At 45.1% G+C, this 17,680-nt stretch overlaps 1 protein-coding gene across 1 annotated transcript in view; it reads right to left on the bottom strand.

The window, feature by feature from the left end:
* Positions 1–1,537: 1,537 nt before the first annotated feature.
* The window catches only part of ADCY2 (adenylate cyclase 2), a 205,317-nt gene continuing 189,174 nt past the window's right edge, over positions 1,538–17,680 (bottom strand). The window contains exons 22-25 of the mRNA XM_054984696.1: positions 13,100–13,207; positions 8,986–9,100; positions 4,143–4,267; positions 1,538–2,338 (exon numbers count right to left, since the gene is read on the bottom strand). Of these exons, the coding sequence (XP_054840671.1) occupies positions 2,186–2,338; positions 4,143–4,267; positions 8,986–9,100; positions 13,100–13,207 (501 nt within the window). The 3' untranslated portion in view covers positions 1,538–2,185. The remainder of the gene's footprint in view (positions 2,339–4,142; positions 4,268–8,985; positions 9,101–13,099; positions 13,208–17,680) is intronic.

The following is a 17,680-nucleotide window of genomic DNA, read 5'->3' on the forward strand; positions in this document are numbered from 1 at the left end:
AAATCAGGAATGGTCAGGGAAAAGAAAGAGGTTTCAGTGAAGTGGGAAGCGTGTGGGAAGGAACAGACGTGTAAGAACTCCTGTTCCAGCTGGCTGGCCCCTGGGAGGTTGGAAAAGCCCCATGGCTGCTCCAAATTTCTGGCCAGCCATGCCACCCCTTACCCTTGCCCCCCTCCAGGGATGCCACAAACAAACTGGGTACATGCCCTCCACCCATGATTCTGCATTTCTCCTGCTAAACAGCATCCTATGTCCAGCACTCTGCAGTCGCGTTGCCATTTAAACGCTCCACCTAGTTGACGCGCTTCCCGCTTCACTCCTACCAACAAGCACCGGGGAGATCTACCACAACTCTGCATATTCAAGCTATTGTGCTCCAGGGACGGCAAGCTGCCCCACTGCCCCTCCTCGTTACCATACTTCAGTTAGCAAGACTTAAAAGCATTGAAAATATAAGAACGTTTCAGAAATGAATAAAAGAATTCACGTGTTCTATTCAAATTTCTGAGCTGAGCAAAGGAACAAAGAAAAGATGAAAATGCACCGTCCTAAATGATGTTTAAACAGAGCAAGCTAGTATTACTTGAAGCTGCAGTAGTTCATCATTTCCTTAGTTCTCAGGATTGCTCCCCCTCCCCATTGTCTGAGAAGAACAGCAGGACAAAAATGTACTAGAACCAGGATTTTTTTTCAGAGGGAACGTGGGGGAACGGAGTTCCGGAACCTCTTGAAAATGGTCACATGGCTGGTGGCCCCGCCCCCTGATCTCCAGACAGAGGGGAGTTGAGATTGCCCCCTGTGCCAAGCAGTGCATAGGGCAATCTCAACTCCCCTCTGTCTGGAGATCAGGGGGCGGGGCCACCAGCCATGTGATCATTTTCTCCGAGGGCAACCCACTGAGTTCCACCACCTCTTTTCCTAGAAAAAAAGCCCTGACTAGAACAATCAATGCTGTAGTGGTAGCAATAGTAAAAAGAATCTTATTAAGGGGGTGGACTAAAGCTGGAGTAGTAAACTCCTTGTTTAGTGTCTGGGGAGCTGGGCAAGCTGGTTAAATTCTATGCACTCCCCTGGTAGAAAGAGGACGGCAAAAATAAGATTTGTGGTTACACGAGTTACTGCATTTGTTCAGAGTCCTCCCTGGTTGCCCTCATCTTTTCCACCTTTCCCTTTTATCGTGTTTTCTTTTTTGTTTGCCATTACTGTCTTTCAGCAGCCCTTCCTTCCTGTTTGTGTGTCTATGTCTATGTTTTATTGTTTTAAATTTTTTATGTATCAATTTACTTGAATATTAAATTTGTTTTTTGTATTGTGATCATTCGCTGCCTTAGGGTCTCTTAAGCTGAGTGGAAAGGCGATACACCAATGTTTTAAATAAATAAATAAAGTGTTCTTACTGTTGGAATGTCTGTCGCAAGCTCCCTGCAGCCAGGCCCGGACTTTGTGTGTGCTCTGATGCCATTAAGCACACCTGTGAGGATGCTGACCCCGCCCCCCCCGCCACACACAGAGAAATAAATGATGAAATTCTGAAAGCCAAGTTTAAAGACATATAAACTTTTATTAATGAGTTAATCTTACAAAAGACAATGGCATTAAAACATGGGACACATTTTTGTACAAAAGTGGTCCTGCTCCATTATGACTTCCTTCCAGAGGAGGCGGCCAAATGGGAGCTCCATTTTGTGTCACTGGCTGTGAGAGAAAACTGGTGAACACACCCTGGTTGTAGTAGATGAAGGGACAGAATTAGATATTACAAATTCAAGACTAAAGGTTATATTGGGGAGCTACTGTAACTTCCAGAACTTTCCATGCAGCTCTAATTTTATTGCAATAAGATTGTTGTGTTTTCCTTTTCTCCCTTAATGGCATCTTCCCCCCCTAAATCTTAAGTCCTTAAAGTTTCCCCCCTCTATCTTTCCCAATTCATCGTTGACAGTGCAAGTTGCCGTACGTCTTCCCATCCCAAAACACACGCGTTGGCCACCCTGGAACATTAAGACTACTGAGGAGCTTCGATGCTGGATGGTGGAACTAGACTGTAGATGTTACTACAGCTACATTTCTAGAGACCAGAAAACTGACACGCATGTCTCATGGTATGGGCCAAAAGAGAGGTGAGAAAAATGTGTGATGCTTTTCCTCTAAAAATGTGGAGTTGGCCACATTGACGTGGTGGATCTCAGGATGCCACGTTCCCCTGTGAAAGGGACTTTGTCATTTCCGTATGTACGAAGTACGTCTGGAGGTCTCCTTTTCCTTTGACATTAATAATGCCTCGGCAGGTGCAAATGTAGCCCAGCGTTTGTAAGATGTTGCTGGTTTCTTCTGTGACCTGAAATGCAAGCAAATGGTATCTTTTTTCTTTTAAAGAAAGATAATCACGGGGGCAGGGAGGGGGGGGAGATGAGAGAAAGAGACTGAGGGCCAAGCTACACATGACGAATGACACTTGAACGGCAAGTGTATTTCTCCCTGTTCACTTGCCCTCCACTCAATCCACTTGCCGTTCAAGTGTCATTCGTCATGTGTAGCTTGGCCCTGAGAGAGAGCACAGCTTCCTTGCTGGCTGGGGCAGGGAAGGACGTGGCTCTGGGAAAACGGGACTTTGCCTTGTATACTTGCTGGCTTTATCTAATGGAGGGAAGAAACCGTAGAAAGTTTCTGCTCCATTATGCGAATTATGCGAATGACCTTGCCTCCCGACCTCTGTGTCTTCAATCCCATGATCCCAGGACATGTGGACGCGGCAGTAAGACAAATAGATCCCCCCTCCCCCCTGGCCTTTTTCACTGTGAAAGCTGAAGCTTCTCCTTGTCCTGTACCACTCCCCGGAGAAAAACCAGCCCCCTTCCATCTCTTTTTTATGGTGTGTCCCCTGTCAAATGTGTGGCTGGAAGTTGGATCAGGGGCCTCTCCTTCTCTACCAGTCCAGATTAGCCCCCTATGCAGCTGTGTTTGAGATCCTGCTGGCCACATGGACAGTATTGCCCCAGATGTCGTATTGTGGTCTGGGTGACCAGTTCCAGAAGCCCAGCATGATGTGAGGTCTGACCATAACTCACAATGTGATACTTTGGTGCAGGACAGATCAATGAAAGCCTCCTTGCATGACAGAGCACTGAACAGGGATTTAATTTACAGGCCAATTTATAATTCTTCATAAAGTGCTCGGTGAAGTTCCACGGAATTTGTACAAGAGATAATATTTGCATTTTCAAAAACTGGACTATTAGATATCCAAATTAATTTTATTGGGGGCCAATAAGGTGTAGATGAAGATGGATATAAAAAAACTGGTCCAGATCCCTGTTTAAACAGTGGCTGGTCCTGAGCCAATCATTCCCCTCGGACATGCCTTCCTCACAAAATGTTTGTTGTACAGACCATTGTACGGATACATGAGAAAGACTTTAATAATAATTGTTAAATAATACCAAAGCACATTTAACTTTATGCAATCTTCCTCACTCCCAATATTCTTTTCCTGATATTATTATGCAATATACCACATAAAGCATAATCTTACTGCAGCTGGACTTAGAGGAGGAGACTAGAAGGGTGGAGAAAGATTGTACTTTGTGAATATTCTGGATAATTTGATGATTCTCCCAATATTTCAACATGTGCTGCTTAAAAGAAATAATATCAACAGCCACCGTGCAAGAGTTGCACGTTTACACTTATGCATTTAAATCATTAAACACATAATGCTTAAAAAATGCTTCAAACGACCCATTTCATCATGTTGATGAAATAGGTTTCCACTCTCCACCCGGATGGAAAGTCTGAAAAGGTAGCCACATTAGGCTCCGGGGCACTTTTAAAAGCTGACATACGCGTTGCGGCATAATGTATAGGTTGAAGATAAAACTGTCTCATTAGCTGCACGGCAGGGACACTAGTGGTGACTAGCTTCGCATCCGCTAAGGGGTGGTTGGGAAACTGAGGTATCATTTGTTTTATTACCCTCTTTAGCACTTTCCTTTACGCATGTGACTGAAATGCGCATCAGGGATACGCAAGGCCCCTGGACCGGCCTCCCCCCCGCCCCTTGACTCTTTTTCCTCTGCCTCTCTCTCATCACACCATACGGGAGGTGTTGCCTGCAAAGATGCCGCCAGGAAAGGAAGCTGTACCTGGATTTTATCTAAGACGCCCGTGCTGTCCATCCTGCTAGCCACGTTGACGGTATTGCCCCAGATGTCGTATTGTGGTTTCTGCGCCCCAATGACACCCGCAATGACAGGTCCGTGGTTAATACCTGGGGGGAGAAAGAGCAAATTCACTGACTTTTTGTTACACAAAGTGACTTAACTAAGAGTCTCTCTATACAAGACATCTTACACAGGGACACCCAAATGTAGGGAAGATGCAATGTTAGCTGGGAAACATAGTTTAAAAAGACAGAGCCTGGGGAGATCGCTCCTCAGAGGGTTTGTTAATTTCATCAACACCTCCCCAAAGGGGAGATGAAATTGACAGAGCCTTGGGGAAGGTGAAGATGAAATTAACAATCTCTGTCTTTTAAAACTACCCTTCTGTAGAGAGATGAAATTGACAGAGCCTTTGGCTTTGTATTTTTAAACTATGCTTCCTAGATAACATTGCGTTTCCTACACTTGAGCATCCTTGTGCAAGATGTCTCATGTAGAGAGACTCTGAGTCATTCACAGGATATATAACAATTGTGAGGGAACATCCTCATCCACGTGGAAACCCAAAGTGGGCCACATTAGACCCAGATCTGAGGTTGGTATACAGGGCCCAAAGCAGAGCCCCAGAAGACCAATAAAAGAACCACCGGGCTTGAGGACGAGGAGTTCAGAGCTCTCCTCTCTCCAAGTGCATTTCTTGTTGCTAGGGTTATCTATCCTGGCTGAGAGAGAAAAGATGTTAGAGGAATAACTATAGGGATTGGGGTATGCACTTCAAAAATCATCATTTTTCATTCATCATCACTGCTGTTTTCATAAAATATCAAGGGCATCATTTCCATATCAGGAAGTCATTTGAATAATTAGTGGAAAATACTCCCCATTGAAAACAAGAATCATAGCTTTTTAAAAACAATAAATTTTGAACTCCTGTCCCTAAGAGGCAGCAGAAGCAGGGAGGATGGGGGAAGCTCACTCCAGAGTCCAGAGCTCAGGTCTTCTGCCCACAGAAACTAGCAGCTCTTTAAAGGGTGTTGCGGACAGTAGACCTGATCTCCAGACTCGTCAGAGAAGGCCTTTCTGCTATCAGATATTGTTGATCTAATCCAATACTTGAAGTGTCAGGTCAGCAATATCTGATTGCACACTTCTGTACATGGGTGGAAAAGAGTAAGAGTCCAGTAGCACCTATAAGTCTAACCAAATTGGTGGTAGGGTATGAACTTTCATGAGCCACAGCTCAGATAGACAACTGAAGAAGTGAGCTGTGACTCACAAAAGCTCATACCCTAACAGCATTTTGTTAGTCTTATAGGTGCTACTGGACTCTTTCTCTTTCCTACAGCTTCAGACAGACTAACATGGCTATACATCCTGATCTATACGAGGGTATGAGCCATGTTGTGGTGCTTCAGCCCTTCAAACCCTGCATACGCAAGATTGGATTCCCTACTCACACACTTTCTGTGTGATTTTAGCAGATTCATACATATGGCTCTGCTACTGTCATTGCAGAAAGCTCTATGTAGAAAATGAAATCTATTATTTCTTTCAAGCAAGAATGTCCTTTTTGTTCTAATGCCCTCAAAGGCATTTCAATGGTTTTATTTAACTGGATCCTAGTCTTGTGATTTATGTTTTCTGAAACGAAGAAGCTTCTTTCTGAAAACAGAATAGCATTAGGAAGGAAATACTAAATGAAGCTGGGAAAGAGTGGTGCAAATCAAGAAATGTAAAATAATGTTCTACATCTGCACATTTAGAGAGAAAACACAAATATTTATTACCAGGCTTTGGCCACTAGGTGGCACTATTAATTCATTTGAGGGAAATCAGCAGAATGGCCAAACAGGCATACTGTAATCAACGCTAATTCAGAGGGAAAATGGTGTTATATTAAACATCAAGTTTTTCAAATATGTTTATTAGATGAATTTATTCATTGCTTACATTTCATGCTTCAGAAATTCACACTGCAGCATATCTGGCATAACTAAAAGGAAATTAAAATCTAGGAAATTATTATTCTCTGTCAGTTATAAACATTTTAAAAATTCCTCTCCTTTGCTTTGCATCGACAACAAATCCTGCATATTAATGTGTATATTGAATAAATACGTAAAGATCATTTATTGAAAGAAAGCGAATAAAAGATGCAGCAAAATAGAACTGACACTTCTGTGTTGCTAAATATAAGTGCTGGATAAACTAGAAATATCATGGAAGTTTATAATTTTATCTGTTTCAGAATACAATTTGAGCATCAGTCATGTTCACCTTTATTCCAAAAATCAGCATTATGGGCACAAAAGTACTTCTCTGGCTTAGACTGTCATCCCAACGAGAGATAAAATCTCCTCTGCTTTTCGCCTCCCATTGACCTGTCTTCAGTGCTCATCTCCTTGCCTGACAGTTGCAGCGAAGACATTTTGGACACATCCCTCCCTCTCTTATGCCTTGGAAGCACATACAGGAGCAACTGTGGGGCAGGGCACCTGGGAAAAATAGTCTTTAAGACACCTGTGCCCTAAGTATGGAATCAGGTCCTGGAAACGATGTGTCTCGGGGTTCTTCCAAGGAGTCAGGGGAGAGAAGCTCTCACAAAAAAGCTTCCAGAAGGATTATCATCATCGGCACCAGTAGTGCTAAGCAGAGATGGGCACGAACAGCAATACGAACTAAAAAAACCCCACGAACAGCCCAATCTGCCGTTCGTGAACAAGCTGTTCGTGAGGCCCCATTCTAAAAGAACAGGTGGTCGTTGCAAGCCTCGTTCATTACTGTTCGTCAAGCTGGACAGTCTGGCACCTGCAATCAATTCCCTTGGCAACTTAGGTAGGGATTGTCAGAACTCTGTCTGAACTCCTGCTGTTGCCCTGGAAACTCCAATCTATGCCCAATTTAGCTTGACAGGCAGGTCTTCCTTCCAAGTGTGGACTGGAGCTCCAAATTTGTTACAAGAGGAAAAGACCAGGGGGGAGGGGGGCTCCCAGCTCTGGCTTTCAGGGAGAGACAGCTGCTGTTAGAGAGACAGTGTGAGTGCATTGGAGCTTGAATATTCTTTGTGTGTGGTGGGATAGGGATCTACCCCTATGGGTTCCTGGGCTGCTGCCAGGCTCTGGGGCCAAGCTATTATTTATTATTGGTACCTTTACTACTGCCTGCTCAGGTAGGGTTTCTGGGAGTGGTGCAGTAGGGATCTTGATGGCTGGAGGAGAGCCTGCTGGCCCCCCACGAACAACAAACATGTTCGTGACAGGATCATGTTCGTCAGTGTTCGTTGTTCATTGTTCGTGAATGGCAACGAACAATGAACACCATGTTAGGGTTTTTTTTCTGTTCGTGCCAATGTCTAGTGCTAAGTAAGTGGGAATGGAATGGAGTGGTGTGATGGCACGAGGCAGGGTTCAATGGCCAGAGGGTTATTATTGGGGGATGGGCTCTGGCCATATCACATTCCAGACGTACTCCAGTAGTACAATGGGATCAATATTTTGGAATTTTGCTGGGCTGAATTCTATTGAGTCAGGGGAGTTCACTCATCATTGGAAGAAACCAAACATCAGAAATGTAATGTATTAGGTTGGATACCCAAGAGGTGGTATAGTATTCTGTGCAAAGGTAACATTATTTCTGAAGTCTCCTGTGTTATAAAACCTTTTACCCTGAAAAACAGGCCATGCTGTTGATTTTATGTGGTTTAAAAAAACCATATAAATTTCCTTAAGGTGTATAATGTGGTTTTTTTCATTATTTGCACTAACTCAAAAGAGAGGAGGGGAATGGGCCAGGTCAGTTCCAAGTTTGGCCTTGCCTTTTCTGCGTTCTTAAACACACATACACACTTGAGGCTGCCTTATACTGAATCTATCGGTCCATCAAGGTCAGTCTTGTCTACTTAGACCAGCAGTGACTCTCCAGGGTCTTTGGCAGACGTCTTTTGCAGCAATCATCACCTGATCCTCTTAGCTGGAGATGCTGGAGATTGAACCTGGGACTTTCTGCACGCCAAGCAGATGCTCTTCCACTGAGCCACTGCCCCTCTTCTCATCACATGTTCACCTTTTCATTAGAAAACCGACAAGAGCATCTTTCTCTACTGACACAGAGAACCATACTTTTCTTATCTTCTCTCTAGTTTGTGACACACTTCTAGAAACTCCCTGTGATCTTTTTAACTAGTCAGGTGAATCCAACCAGTTTCTCTGCAGATGAAAAAGGGAGGAAGGTTCTCCCTATGGCCACCCAAAAAGTGATGCTGGGGTCATGGGACCTGTATGGACAAAGGCCACATGAGACAGTGGCTACAGTAAGGAAGGGAATTGGGTGAGTGGGTAAAGCTCACTAACATTAATCATTTGAGCCCCTCTGTGTACTTTTATTTCCTTGCAAGATATAAATGTTATTTTCCTCCATACCTTATTGCAGCAATGAGTCCTCCGGGACACTACACTTGTTATTTGTTGTGATGTGTTGCAGTCGTCAGGGGAAATTATTAGATATCTTTGTACTCAGGGCTTTTTTTCTGGGGAAAGAGGTGGTGAAACTCAGTGGGTTGCCCTCGGAGAAAATGGTCACATGGCTGGTGGCCCCGCCCCCTGATCTCCAGACAGAGGGGAGTTTAGATCAGGGGGCGGGGCCACCAGCCATGTGACCATTTTCAAGAGGTTCCGGAACTCCATTCCACCGCGTTCCCGCTGAAAAAAAGCCCTGTTTGTACTAATGCAGGATTCTGGAATAACTGAAGTGAGCTGGAATTGCAAGGACTTTATAATATAGAAACTGTTTGTGTCTCTTATAATGATGCAAGCTTTGTGCCACTTACCTACTCTGAGCTTGAAGTCGTTGAAGGAATGCTTGTTTATAACATCTAGTTTTGCTCCAAGGGCGAACGCAAACTCCACCAGAGTTCCAATATGCATGTATTGTCGCTCCGTCTCCTAAATATGCATATTCACATGTACAAACAAGGAGGCAAAACCAATAAAATATGACATTTTTTTTTTTACCAGATCTATTCTCTGAAAAGCCCTCTACGAATATTGCAACCTATAGCAAACAAAACGTGCTAGGGAGAAGAAGATTTAAAATGTAAACAGCACTTTCTAGAATGCTGTAATACTAAAGCTGCAGCTCTATGCATTCTTGCTTGGGACGGTAAGAACTAGTGAACTCTGCTTCTTCTAAGTGAATGTGTAAGATCAGGCTGTACGTTATTTTATTCATGTTGGGTCAGCGTTAAGACAAGCCTGCTAATCTGTTTTTCATTAAATATACAATGCAGGCAGTACCTATAATTGTCACTGAGCATGGATTCAGGTATTTGTTAGCAGCTAGGTAGAAGGTTCTATCTACACATGACCAAGAGCGGAACCACAAGTGACGAATGACACAGGTTGGACACTTGCCAGCTTCCCTCCAGTTTTGATGGGAAATGTAGGCAGCTTGGCGGAATGTTGGACAAATGACAGTTGAAAAGTCCATTGGACAGCAGTCGGAGAGCCAAGCTGCAAGATCAGAACGCCTACATTTCCCATCAAAACTTCAGGGAAGCTGACAAGTGTCCAACCTGTGCCTTTTGTCACTTGTAGTTCTGCTCTAAGTCCTCGTGTTCATTGGGGAACAATATTGCTATCACACACATAATGGGAGTTTAGTGACTCTCAGATACACTCCCACTCTTTTCTGTCTGCGACCAAAACAGGAAGGGAGAAGAAGCCCCCTCCCCCACTGTTTGCACATTTGTCATTATTTGCTCATGGAGCCACTATTGGCTCTGCTGCAAACATCACAATACTTAAGCAGCTACATGTAAGTTTCACAGCAATGGATGGACATGAGGTCACACAGAAGAGAACTAGAGGCACAAAACTCGTAAGAGGAGCCCTGCAGGATCAGACTGCTGGTCCATCTAGTCCAGCATCCTGCCTTGCAAAGGGGCCAGCTGGTTATGCTGGAGGGCCAACAAATCCCACTGAATGAGTGACGTAAAGTTCTCATGTTGCTCCCCGACAAAAACAAGGACTTCGTAATCCGTTTTCCATTTACTTTTCTAGAAAGAACACACCGTTCACTGACTCCTGTGACTCTTAGGTCCCTCCATCCCACCAGCTTTCCAAATGCAGTAGGGCCAACGTAGCATGAATTGTGCTGGATCTAGAACTGAGCACGCAGGACTCTGACAGCAGACCTCATGACATATGATGTTTCCCCCCAGAGGTGTCCTCCTGTTAGGTGAAGAGGCATGCTCTAGAGTTCCTCAGCGCATGGACAGATGGAACTCTGACAGCTCTTCCTCTGCCGTTTCCCCTGTTGTGGAAACGTAACAGGTAGCTCCTTACTACACATGCGGCCTCCACTAGAGCAGAAAGACTGCACAAAAGGGTGGTCAAAGCCCACCCATCCTCAACGCTTCATATCCAAATTGGACTTGCATTAAACTTTAAACACGCCTCTCCATCTGTCCCAGGGACCTCCCCAGAGAAAATGAAATCTGTAGTTAGGCCCTCAGCCTTGGGCCTGTGGCAGCTAACCTAACTTGCTACACACAGGCATCTGTACAACCAGCGCACCGGCTCTGATGCCCATTTTTATCAAAACACAGCTATGGTGGAGGGAGAAGCCTCTTGACTGGAGAAGCGCTGCCTCATAAGAGCAGCCCATCATCTCTCAAAGCCACTTCTTAAACTGCAGCAATAAAAAAAAGAGCAGCACTGGATTGTTTTGGTGGCTTGTACATACACAGCGCATATCTACAACAGCCCTCAACAGGCACAACATCAGTTTACCCAGGAGTGTGTTTTGGATATTTTCAAGCTGAAATTATACCCCAAATTTTCTGTTTCATTTTGGCTTGTGGATATCTGAAATGGTAAAAGGCTCCCTCAAAATGTCAGGATTCTCAATCTTATATCCCAGGTTATTTTGGCTTCCACTGGAATGAACGGGTAGACCTAGCATTCAAGTTTTGAAGCAAGGTCTACTGTTTTCAACGGACAGTAGACCTGGCCTCTACATATCAGGTCTACCACCACTGTTTCAATGGGCCTCTGGAATCTGGATGCCAGGTCTACCACCCAGGTCTACCACCCTGAGCCTGCTTGCGGGGAGGGCGGAATATAAATATGATTAAATAAATGAAAATAAAAAATGACTGTCTAATGACATCTGATATTCCCAAACCTCAAAAAATTACCTGAAACGGATTCCCAAAATTGTATCAATATTCCTGAAATTTTAGGATAACAATAATCATGCCCTTTCTAAAACAAAATTAAAACATTTTTTTAAACGTCCATATCCCTAGTTTTCTCTAGGGAGTGTGTGACAGAGAGATGTATAGCAGACCCTGAAATTTTAGGAGTTTTTTTCATATGCATTCTATATTTACTGTAGCAGTGCAAAAGAAGAAGCCATTCTACGACAGCAGATTGCTTGGGATTAAAATTGTATTCAGAGTTAGGAAATTAATGTGTTTATTTTTGTACTGGAGAAAATTGTATTTAACAAGCAATAATGAAGTTGGACAAAAAGTAAGTAATAATGACATACTTTGTAAACTGCTCTCAGCGGGCATTAAGTTGTCCTGAAGGGCGGTATATAAATCAAATGTTGTTGTTATTGTTATTATTAAAGTAAACATGGAAAAAAGGAAATCTTTGCCAGGAAAAGTTTAGTAACATGGCTTACTGAAGAGAGAGACACATCTGACCAAGCAAACATGGGGTTCCCAATCTCAAATCTGCCTTGGAATCAGGGCTTTTTTTCAGCAGGAACGCAGTGGAATGGAGTTCCAGAACCTCTTGAAAATGGTCACATGGCTGGTGGCCCCGCCCCCTGATCTCCAGACAGAGGGGAGTTGAGATTGCCCTCCGCGCCGCTCTGCAATCTCAACTCCCCTCTGTCTGGAGATCAGGGGGCGGGGCCACCAGCCATGTGACCATTTTCTCTGAGGGCAACCCACTGAGTTCCACCACCTCTTTCCCCAGAAAAAAAGCCCTGCTTGTAATTATATTCTTGGGAACAAAGTCTGTGGGGAAGAATCAGTGCTTGTCCACAGATTTCTCCCTACAAGTGTCCCCTTATATTTTTTTGTCTATTCCCCCCTGAATTCCAAGACCAGAAACCAAAATGCGGAGAGTGTGGCCTGGGTGCATTTGCAGGGCAGTGTGGATAGATACGGGGTGGTTTAGGCACCCCAATTCTCCATCTCTGACTCGGTCCTACAAATCCCTCCCCCCTTACCTCCCTATATGTGTCTTATGAGGGAAGCGGCTCAGCAGCCCAGCTGCTCAGTTCCCAGAGGGCCCTCTGGATCCTGGGCTACATCAGCAACCAGATTCCTACAGGCTGTACAGAACAGGGGTCCCCGACTTGGTGCCTGTGTGCACCATGCTGCCCAGCAAGAGTTTTTTGAATGTGGGTGTGGCTCCTGCCCAGTAGGACTTCTGATTGGCTGTGCAGATTACCATAATGTTGTTTCAGCAGCAGCTGCCACCACAACGTTGGTTTTATTCTGTCTTGCTCCTCTTTCCCAGTGTACGTTTAGTGTAGTTTGGTGTAGTGATTAAGAGCAGCAGGACTCTAATCTGGAGAACTGGGTTTCGTTCCCCACTCTTCCACTTGAAGCCAGCTGGGTAACCTTGGGTCAGTCACACAGCTTCTAGGAGCTTTCTCAGCCCCATCCACCTCACAGGGTGATTGTTGTGGGGATAATAACATACTTTGTAAACCACTCTGAGTGGGTGTTAAGTTGTCCTGAAGGGTGGTATATAAATCAAATGTTGCAATTATTATTAAAATTACACCTCTTGTCCCCTGCCCTTGGGCTTTCTCTATGTGGGGGTTGGCTCTCTCTTCTGTGGTGGCCATTTTGTGGTCATGCCCATGACCTTGTGTCAGAATACCAAATTCACAAAGGTATAGAACTTTTGACCTACCTGGCTATGCTCTTGGCTGGGCATTGCGCTTAATCCTGTGGCCGCCATGTACGTGCTCCCAATGGTCTTGATCTTTTCAACTCCACTAAATTTGGGTTTAGACAGCAGCTAGGAAGAAAGAAGGCACTTTGGGTATCTGGTGGCCACAGGGTGCGTTAGCATGATTAATATGCAGTCCTCAGCACCAGCGGCAGGCACTCCTTCGAAGAAGCCACTCAACCACAATGAGCAGAGACAGATTTAGAACTCACGTGTTATTTTCACTTACGTGCAAACTAGATTGGACAATGGCAAAACTTTTTGTTTAAATCCTGGTCACGTATCCTAATCACATATAATCCTAATCACATATAAAGTGGAAACAATAGGGGCATGTGGGGCAGAATCCACCCCACACCTGCTGCTCTCCTACCTGTAGCATTTCCCGCTGAAGAACTTTACTCCCAACTGAACCAGCATATTGGAGCTCAGTTGAAAAAAAGCTGTAATTGCCAGGACAATTGTTAAAGAGTTCTGGAGCTGAATCTTTCATTGTGGGGCTCGATCCATTTGTACCACACAGAGGAAGGAGTGCAGCCCATATCCTGCTCCCATAATATCCCACTGAGCAGGCAGCACATGCGCTGAAGAAGGGGGCGGGAAGACTGGAATTCACTGAGCGCCACGCAGAACCCACCCAGGTCAGGAAAGATCAGCCCCTTAACGACAGTATTTATTTTGCTGGCATTTATATAAATCACTTCAATTTGAATTCAAAAGAAGGCAGATAAAAACAAAGAAACATATTAACAAACTTTACTGGTATTTTGTCGCTGGAGACTTGTCATGAATGCCGTCACTAGCTCTAGCGGTAAACTGGCCACCCCCTGCGGACCAAGGAAGCAGCGAAACTAGGCTGCCCACAGACACTGGCGAGGATCCAGCCAGTACGCTCAGCAAAGTCTGAGGCTTTCTTTTGGACTAGGGAGGCTTCCCCCAACTTAAATGGCTCTTCCTCCATCAGAAGAGGCACTTAAGTTGGAGGAAGGCTCTTTAGGCTGGAGGAAGATTTCATACTTGGCTACGCATACCGGCTGGATCCACCTCAAGGTATCTATGTATGGAGATTTTTAAAAATATGGATTTGTAAACTAAAAAGGGGAGGGGGGCTGAATAATCTGCCTGAGTGTGCTCTGGGAGCAGGGAAAATTTCCACATGTGCTAGAGCTCTCGCACAAGCAGAAATGCAAGGTCCGACTGTACTAGCCGCTTGTGCTAAGTCAAACTTATTGTATCCCCACTGGTGTTTCTGCTTTGTGCAGGATGTTTTATGCAATCAATTTCTGGGGCCTTTAATATATAGGAAGTAGGGTTGTCAGGGGTCCCAGGGGACCAAGCAGGGGGCTGGGGGACAGCAAGGCGCTTATCTCCCATGCACGCGCATAACATGTGCACACTCCCACTCCACAGAAAACTGAAAACTGTCTGTTTGGAGGCAGTTTTCATTTTGTGCATGCACGCATGTGCCATGGGGCCTTCCCTCTCCCTCCTCCACCCAAGTTATTTTCCAACAAGACGAATGAATGACCTGTGGCCCGTGTGTGCTCAAAGTGAAAACTGCCCCCAAAGGCTCACTGGGATTCCTCTATGTGTCAGCAGTTGGCTCAGTCTCCACCATGTTTAATAGCTATTTAATAGCTACCTGTGATATAGAAATCACAAAGCCCCTGGATTAAATGCAGTTTGGTTTGCAAACAGGGGGATTCCCACTTAGCACATTCCTTTCCCTCCTTCTGTGATGAGATCCTCAGCCCAAGATTGAGAAGAAATCAATTAGCACCCATAAGTTTTTGTAATTCATTTCTGGGAAAAGGTACATTCCCCAACTAAATTCATCAACTCCGCTCCGGGGACATCAATTTGCAAACGTTCCTTTATAATTCAACAGGAGAGCAAAATCTTACACGTTTGTCCCACCCTGTCAGCAAGCAACCAAGGTAATCAAACCTTTGTTACTCCCAGGAACTGACCGTTGGGGTCTTTGTTCCAACGGTTGGGAGGGCTGTCCCATCTCAGGGCATCTTTTGCCCTATAAGAATAGGGACACTTGCCTCATTCAAACTGTGCACACTTATTGGATCCAAAATGCTGCTTCCTTGAGGTTACCCTAAGCTCTCCTGGCCAAGGATGCTTGATGTTTGAAGCTATTTTCTTCCTCCATGGACTGGACTACTCTCCAGGATAGGTAGAGAGCCAGTTTGGTGTAGTGGTTAAGAGCGCAGGACTCTAATCTGGAGGGCCAGGTTTGATTCCCCACTCCTCCACCTGAAGCCAGCTGGGCGACCTTGGGCTAGACACGGCTCTCTGGAGCTCTCTCAGCCCCACCCACCTCACAGGGTGTTTTGTTGTGAGGATAATAATGGCATACTTTGTAAACCGCTCTGAGTGTGCATTCAGTTGTCCTGAAGGGCGGTATATAAATTGAATGCTGTTGTTGTTGTTCTTCTTATTATTATAGATATACTTCCCCTCCTTTATTCTATTCCAAATTCTGGCTAGCTTCCTGAAGGGCGGTATATAAATTGAATGCTGCTGCTGTTGTTGTTGTTCTTATTATTATAGATATACTTCCCCTCCTGGGAGGATTTGCCTGGGAGGATTTGCCTGGGAGGTGTTTTAACACGAAGTTAAACTTGGAGAAAAATTCAGCCCATCGCAGTTGTTTAGCCCCTAACCTGCGGGACATACGTAAAGCCTCGAGATTCTTATGATCTGTCCACACCTCAAAAGGCCCCTTGGCCCCTTCTGGCCAATGCTTTCACGTACTTAATGCCAATTTGATGGCGGAGGCTTCTTTACCCCACACTGCGCAGTGGCAATCTGCATCCAAATTTTTTTTAGAGACATAGGCACAAGGGTGCAACTTCCTGTTCTCATCCTCTTGCAATATGACCTCCCCCATCGCTACGGCACTTGCATCCACCTGCACAATAAATTTGCGATTTTCATCGGGGTGTCTTAGAACGGGTTCTGAGGTAAACAGTTGTTTTAGTTGCTCAAATGCATTTTGGCAGTCTTTCGTCCATTCTAGTCTAGGACTAGGCTTCACTCCCTGCGGCCCTTTCCCTTTTGTTTTCAACAAGTCAGTCAATGGCAAAGAGATCTGAGCAAAATTCTTTATGAAGAGCCTACAGAAGTTTGCGAATCCCAGGAACGATTGCTTATACTTTATTAGGGTCCATTTTCAATCCCTCTCCCAAGATTCAATAACCCAAGAAATCTAGTTCCTGTTTATGAAATTCACATTTAGACAGTTTTACTGGCAGGTGGTGGTCCCGCAGAGTTTTTAGTACCTCCTGTACTAATTTCACAACGTCATCAAGATAAACCATCACCCCCTTGTACAGGTGTTTGTGTAGGAACTCATTAATTAAGAGTCATAAAACCCCCCGGAGCCCCTTGCAATCTGAAAGGCATGGCCTGCTATTCAAATTGCCGCAGTGAGGTGTTGAAGGCAGTCTTCCATTCATCCCCTTTCTTTATTCTCACCAGAAGTATGCACCCCTCAAATCCAATTTTGAAAAGATTCTCCCTTGGGCTACAACCCCAAGTATTCGACATCGAAACTGCATTAATCCCTCGGTAATCTGTACATAGTCTCAATCCCCCATCCTTTTTCTTACGGAACGGCACTGGGGAGGCATGGGGGGAGCTGGCGGGCTGGATAAACCCCCGAAACAAGTTCTTATCAATAAATTTCCATAGTTCCTCTTGTCTCCCTGGGCTCATGGAATATAATTTCCCCTTTGGGAGTTTCTGACCAGGAATCAGTTCAATAGCACAGTCCATGGCCCTGTGGGGGGAAGCTCGTCAGCCTCTCTTTCATCAAACACTTGACTCAAGTCTCTGTACTCTGGAGGAATTTGCTCCTTCTCCTCCCTATTCAGTAGGGCCCCGTCTTCGAGGGATGGTTCTGCCGAGCCCCACTTGAGGTTCCATTTATGTTCTTGGCAATTTTCCTCAGCAGAACACAACTCCCGGCTTCACCATCTTACGTGTGGGCTGTGGGCCCACACCCACTGTATCCCTAACACTAGTGGAAACTTAGTGGTGGTGCTCACTATGAAAGTTCGGGCTTCCCAATGACTCCCCATTCCCATTGGCGTACGTTCAGTCTCGTAGCTGGAGGGAGTCTTTTTCATCCGGGAACCATCCATCTCTTCAAATACAATGGGGTGCTCCATCTTACACACATTTAGTCCTAGTCCTGTGACCAGCACGGGAGCTATCAGGTCCCGAATGCACCCTGAGTCAATTAAAGCTCACACTCGGATGTGGGTTTCCCTCCCAGGGTTAACTAGTGTGACTGGCACATAAAACAGGGTCCCTCTATATCTCACCTCCTCAGGCATGGATTTCTTTTTGACCTGCTGACGGGGCCTACTCATAGCAGGTCACTGGCGTGTTCTGCCGATGCTGGTAGGCCCTCTTCTTCCCCCAAAAGATCTCTGCTTGATGCTTCTGATTCTATTCCCACTTTTAGGCCGGTTTCCCCTTTGCTCCGTCTCTAAGAAGCTTTTCGGGACGACTTGGTCACGGGTG

This window comes from Eublepharis macularius, chromosome 7, assembly GCF_028583425.1.
Source record: "Eublepharis macularius isolate TG4126 chromosome 7, MPM_Emac_v1.0, whole genome shotgun sequence".
Classification (NCBI taxonomy): Eukaryota; Metazoa; Chordata; class Lepidosauria; order Squamata; family Eublepharidae; genus Eublepharis; species Eublepharis macularius.